Source organism: Theropithecus gelada, chromosome 11 (assembly GCF_003255815.1).
Source record: "Theropithecus gelada isolate Dixy chromosome 11, Tgel_1.0, whole genome shotgun sequence".
Taxonomy (NCBI): domain Eukaryota; kingdom Metazoa; phylum Chordata; class Mammalia; order Primates; family Cercopithecidae; genus Theropithecus; species Theropithecus gelada.
Genome location: NC_037679.1, coordinates 90,265,106 through 90,271,105, shown reverse-complemented (window position 1 = coordinate 90,271,105; position 6,000 = coordinate 90,265,106). Strand labels below are relative to the sequence as shown.

The window sequence follows — 6,000 nt, the reverse complement described above, 5'->3', positions numbered from 1 at the left end:
AATTTTTAACCTAAAAGATAATCAACATAAAAAATAATATAAGGAAGAAAGCCATAAGCACAAAGACACTATATCTATCTCTCTATTATATATTATAGATATAAAAAACATTCGAATGTTACATAAATATATGATAAATATGTAAATGTTGATATATGACACAGAATCATAGAATCCAGTTATAAACGAGTGCAAGATTTTTGGTAAAATATAATATGTAACAGAACACTTTATATTACAATCATAATTATGAACAATAGAGTAATATGGAAAGTGGTTTATGAGTGCATATTAAAAGCAGACGGGGGGCCTGGTGTGGTGGCTCACACTTGTAATCCCAGCACTTTGGGAGTCTGAGGCAGGCGGATCACCTGAGGTCGGGAGTTCAAGACCAGCCTGGCCAACATGGTGAAACCCCGTCTCTACTAAAAATACAAAAATTAGCTGGTTGTGGTGGTGAATGCCTGTAGTCCCAGTTACTTGGGATGTTGAGGAGGGAGAATGGCTTGATCCTGGGCGGCAGAGGTTGCAGTGAACCAAGATGGCACCACTGTACTCCAGGGTGGGCGACAGAGGCACTCCGCCTCAAAAGAAAAGAAACAAAATAAAATAAAATAAAAAAATAAAAGCAGACAGCTGCACAACAGAGGCAATGTAGGACCATGTAAATTACATCTCTGTAAATTCTGTAAAAAGCAGAAAAGCAACATGGGGAAGGAATGAATGAGTGTATTTGGGGGTGTGACATGTGGCTGAACTCCGCCTCCTTTGAAGCAGCAGCAGTATATTTTGCATAAATTACCCTGGGCAGACAAAGGCCTGTGCATGTCCCTCCAGGCCTCCTTCCCATGCTTCCTTCCCAGGCCCGCTGCTTGCCCCTGGTTTTTGTTCATACCCCATCCCTGGGACAGAGGCTCCTGGGGCATCCCCAGAGCAAGAGTGTGTGGAGCTCACAGTAGGTGCTGAGTGAATGTCTACTGAGCAGACCCCAGCCTGGGATGTTACTGATGTGTGTTTAGAGACTCACTGTCCTGTTCACATTCCGCTAGCAACAGATTTTAAGGAGCACACTTTCTTTTAAGGACATGAAGATTTTATTTCATAAAAATCGCAACATATTTTCACAACTTAGTGTCATCATCTTCTACTATAAACTAAACATGTAATTCTTTCCAATTTCTTATTTTTGGCCAAATTATGTGTAGATAATAAAAGTACTGCAGAAGCCAAAACATAGAGCCTATAAATAAAGTGCACAACTTTCATTCATTGGAAATAAAAGGTTTAGACAGGTTTTGTTCTTTACTTATCTTGAAATATTAGCTATATAGATGAATATGGCAACAGTTAAAAAATAATTCCATCTAAAGTAAAGATAGTTCCTTACTTGATTTCTTTCACTAGAAACTAAATAAGGAGAAATATCCAAGTGTAAATTGTAGGAATACAGTGTTCTCACTTCTAGGTGCTCACGGGCGTGATGAGGGTCTGCCACCGTGGTCCACGTGACCTGGTTTCTGGGGTCACAGGAGCCTGGGGCAGTGGCTAAACATGGGACTTTAGTCCACACTAAACACGGGACTCTTCGCTGAACAGCAGCCTTGGCCTGCAGCAGCCAGGTGTGCCTGCCACAGCACGGGTGCAGGGGCCACGCGCAGGGCCCGTGGCACTGTCACCATGTGTCAGGTGGCTGGTGCAGCACGGCCTTGCCTGACAGAAGAGCAAAGGTTCACCCCTGCAGACATACTGCTCCCTGCCCACCCTCCCCATGCAGGAGAGGCCTGCAGATGACTGGTCCACTCCAGGTGACCAGGGGAGAGTTACATTAAGAAGCCACCAGATGGGATGCAAAAGGGCACAAGCTCCATGGAAAACTCACTCTGAAACAAGGCAGACAGGGCTGCGGAGGGGCTGAATGGAATCATGGTCACAGTTTTAAAGGAAGACTTTCCAGTATGAAAACCAGGTTTGAATGTCTCACCCACATTTCACAGACACCACGGGTGCTCTCGGCACAGTATGAACCTCATAGCCCGTATCTCAGTGGTGTCTTAATTCACATCTGTGATCCCAAACCTATGTTCCACAGGATCATGTCCACACACAGGTCCATAACGATTATCCCATCTCCTCTGGGGCTGAGTCTGAGTCCATAAATTTCCCTCAACACAGACGACATGGCTGTCACCAGCCCTCCCTCTCCAGGTCAGTGGGGACTCAGCGTGGGTCACCCTCGTGGTGACCAGATGGAGCGCAGGGTGCTACCTGCCACGTGGTCTGCCCAGTAGAAACTGAGTGCCTGTGAGTCATGAGGAAGGCTCCGGGGAAAGTGGTGTCTTGGAAAATGCCCTCCATTTTCCACCTGGACACCAGGCACTGCAGGGACACGACCAGCTCCTGTGGCCCAAGAACCACCAAGGAGGCTCGCACACAAGGAAAGAAGGAGGGCATCTTAAGGCTGAATTGGGGTCCAAAGAGGCAAAACTCACAGAGGATGGCCAAGAAGCTCCCCCAAGCACTGGCACCATCAGGCGGTCTCAAGGCCCAGAGTGGCTCTTGACGTGAACAGAGGGGACCCCCCAAGGACAGGACAGAGAGGTCACCCTCATCTGGAGAGTCAATGACTCCCGCCCACGGCTTGAGCTCGGCTTGGGCAGGGCCCAAACTGATGACAGCACAGGTTGGCCCACGCTGGCACCACCTATGGAGACACCACGGCTGGCGCCAACTGTGGGGAACTCACCAGTGAATTCAGACCCTGGGGACTCCTCATGCTCTTCCCCACACACCCCCAGCTGCCTGCACCTGACTGTCTGGGGGTGCATGGGGACCTGAACCACCTCTTTGGCCCTGAGTCCCCAAGTCCCACCAAGGCACAGAGGCTGAACGTCCCTTCCTGGGGCTGAGGGACCTGAGTGTCCTGGCCTCGCTGGGTCTGGTGCTCAGTGATGAAGGGAGGCTCAAGGGCACCATCACCGTCAGGCCACTGTGTCCTGGGAGTCCCCAGAGGGAGTCACTCAGCCCACAGGTGGACGTGAGGCAGGAGGGCCCACGCTGGCCTGGGTATCAGGCTGCTGGACTCAGCAGTGTGCTCTGACAGCCAGAGTCACGGGAGGACGGCTATCTCAGGGCCATAACACCCAAGTCCAGACAGCAGCAAGGAGAGGGTCCCACGGGCAAAGATGCGGCGTTTCATTCCGTTTGGGGGGGCGGTGTTCTGAGCGCAGCCTGGCCTGGTTGGCAGCCTCCCGGCTCACACGGCTGACAGGTCTATGCGGTGGGCAGAGTGGCTGCTCTTGTCCCAGGGGCTGAGCTTGGTGGAGGCCGTGCCTGGCCGGGCCCCATTCATCTGCAAAGCATAAACGGATGAGCAGTGAAGGGCCTGCTCCCGGGGGAGAGTCATAAGCCCAGTGAGCACGGGGAGCACTGGGCCCACAGCTGCCTGAGGATTCTCCCTGCGGTGGGGCAAGGTGCATCTCCTGGGGGAGATGAGGATGTGTACACTGTGGCATCTCCACCCGCAGAGTTCTCCACACTGACCTCCCTTCCGGCACCACAAGCATGCTGTGCTGAGTGCTCACTCCCTCCTCTGCTCACCCATCCGCCCGGCACCCACGCTTTCACCCCCGTGCATCTGTCCATGCTGGTGTCATTCCATGGTGAGTCATGGAGCGTGCCACGCACCTGGCACAGTTGTAGCTGTGGGGCTAGAGCAGTGCATGAGCCAGCCAGCTCCCGTGGAGCAGGGCAGACATGGTCCCTAAGCAAATGGAAAACCACACAGCTGTGGGTGGAGGCGGAGTGCGAAATTGGGTGGGAGCACCTTGATTGAGCACCATGTGCGGGGAAGGACTTCTGAGGATGGGACACTGGCGCAGGCTCCAGCAGGTGGGAAGCAGTGGCGCAGTGAGAACCCTAACAGGGCTGGCTCCAGACTGCCTGGGGGCCTGCCTGGGCTCTGGAGGGCAGCAGTGATGGGCCACCTCGTGGTCAGTTGATCTCTAAGTCCTTCCATCCCTAAGTGAACACAAGAAGCCCTGACCCTTCAGGGTCAAAGGGGAGGGCTGTGGTGACTTCATCAGGACACAGGGCACTGTGTGGGGGACACGAGCCCAGAGCACGTGCAGCCTGCGGGCCGGAGTCAGGCAGGAGAGGGGGACAAAGACTGCTGGGCACCCGAAGCCACCTCTGCTGCCTGCACACCCCATCCTGCTGCCTGCACACCCCACCCTGCTGATGCACACCCCATCCTGCTGCCCACACATCCCATCCTGCTGCCTGCACACGCCATCCTGCTGCCTGCACACCCCATCCTGCTGATGCACACCCCATCCTGCTGCCCGCACATCCCATCCTGCTGCCTGCACACGCCATCCTGCTGACGACCGAGCCTGGGGATGGAGGATGGGCTGGGACCCTCGGTTTAAGGAGGCTGCACTCACGATGTCCGAGTGGAAGGGCTTCGCGTTGGCTGTGCGGCTGGAGCTGCTCGTGAGGGACCAGACCTTGGTTTTGTGCTTGAAGGCGGCTCTCACCTTAAAAGCAGGGAAGGGATCACAAGAAGCAATTTCAGAGGCTGCAACAGCCGTAACCAGAGGAGTCTGTGCCAGTGCAACCCCGGAAGCAGATGTGCAGGGAAGGTTGGGATTTGGAAATAACAGAGTCGGAGCTAGTGGCTCCACAGCGGAGCTGTGCATCGCTGCTCTGTGTGGCAGACCCAGGTTGTGCCGCAGGCCAGGGAAGCTGGGTCTGGAATGGACTCTGCTGGGCTCCTCACACACAGCAGTGAATGTCCCGGGGTGAGTGTGAGAGAGAAGCAAATAAATAAAAATGTGTGGCGGGCGGGTGGGTGGACTTCCATGGCTGCACTGCCTTCCTGCCACCCGGATCCACCTCAGGCCTTGCAAGGGGTCACTGGGCATTGTGATCATGCAGCCCTTCTGCCCGGTCACCATCCTGCTCAGCGACTCTCTGCTCTGCCCTCCTCGGCCCACTTGGCCTGTCCTTGCAAACGGACACCGCCACTGAGAGAGACCGGGCAGGGTGACCCCTCTGCCCTGGCCCATTCCCCACCCCAAGGCAGCTCCCACAACCTCAGCCTGGCAGGGGCTCAAAGCTGACTTGGGAAAAGTTCTCCCACAGGAACAGAAGTCCTTGGGGCAGCCCCTGCTTTCCCCCAGCCAAGTACATGGCAGGTGCCAGGCTCAGAGCAGCACCGAGAATGAGCCTGTGCTGGCTGCCCCAGTCCAAGGAAGCCACATCACAAAAGTCCCCTTCCCAGCTCCCATGGACAGCAGTCCTCCCTCTCACAGCCAGGCCAGCTTCCCCAAGGCCTTGAGGAAGACTTTGGGGAACACGCCTGCATTTCCCCAGGATGCAGTCGCCACTTCTCCAGGGAGAGAAGATGCTTGTCCATCGCTTAGCAACGAGGCAGGGAGAGAAGAGTTGCCGAGCAGCAGGCCCAGGGCACACAACTTGTCATCAGGAACACAGCTGGCTCAGGATTTGAGTCCCAGACACCACCCTGATAGGGCAACGCTATTCCCACTCCTGTGACCTTTCAGAAAGGAAAAGCCAGCTTCATACTGCTAGGAAGTAGAGTGGACGTACCTCTGAATTCAGGAGACAATGGAAGAGGAAGATGAACAGTCCCTGGGAAGGGAGGGAAGAAACGGAGATTAGAGCCCTTTGCATGTAGTTAGGAACACTGTCTGGAGGTTCCTCCCATGCAGCCTGAGAGTGACACTGGCACCGCACGCTGTGACACCAGGTCCCATGACCTGGGGCCTGTGAGGACGGAGGGGCGTCCTGGGTCCCACCCTGTGATCCAACCTAGATTTGGGCAGCTGCTTGGACCGAGTTCAGAGCGGGGGGGCTGCGTGGGCAAAGGTGCAATGGCAGGTGGGTTCCCAGGCAGGCTCAGTGCGGGGCAAGGGCAGGCACTTCCGGAAGACATGCCACCGGCCTGCAGACACAGACACAACTCGAGTAGCCTGGGGA

General features: G+C 54.8%; 1 protein-coding gene across 2 annotated transcripts in view; it reads right to left on the bottom strand.

Moving 5' to 3' along the window:
* Positions 1-1,071: 1,071 nt before the first annotated feature.
* ADGRD1 (adhesion G protein-coupled receptor D1) overlaps positions 1,072-6,000 on the bottom strand; it is a 186,734-nt gene continuing 181,805 nt past the window's right edge. For both annotated transcript variants that reach the window (XM_025403585.1, XM_025403586.1), the window contains 3 exons: positions 5,611-5,652; positions 4,443-4,535; positions 1,072-3,349 (listed from right to left, as the gene is read on the bottom strand). In XM_025403585.1, the coding sequence (XP_025259370.1) occupies positions 3,254-3,349; positions 4,443-4,535; positions 5,611-5,652 (231 nt within the window). In that variant the 3' untranslated portion in view covers positions 1,072-3,253. The remainder of the gene's footprint in view (positions 3,350-4,442; positions 4,536-5,610; positions 5,653-6,000) is intronic.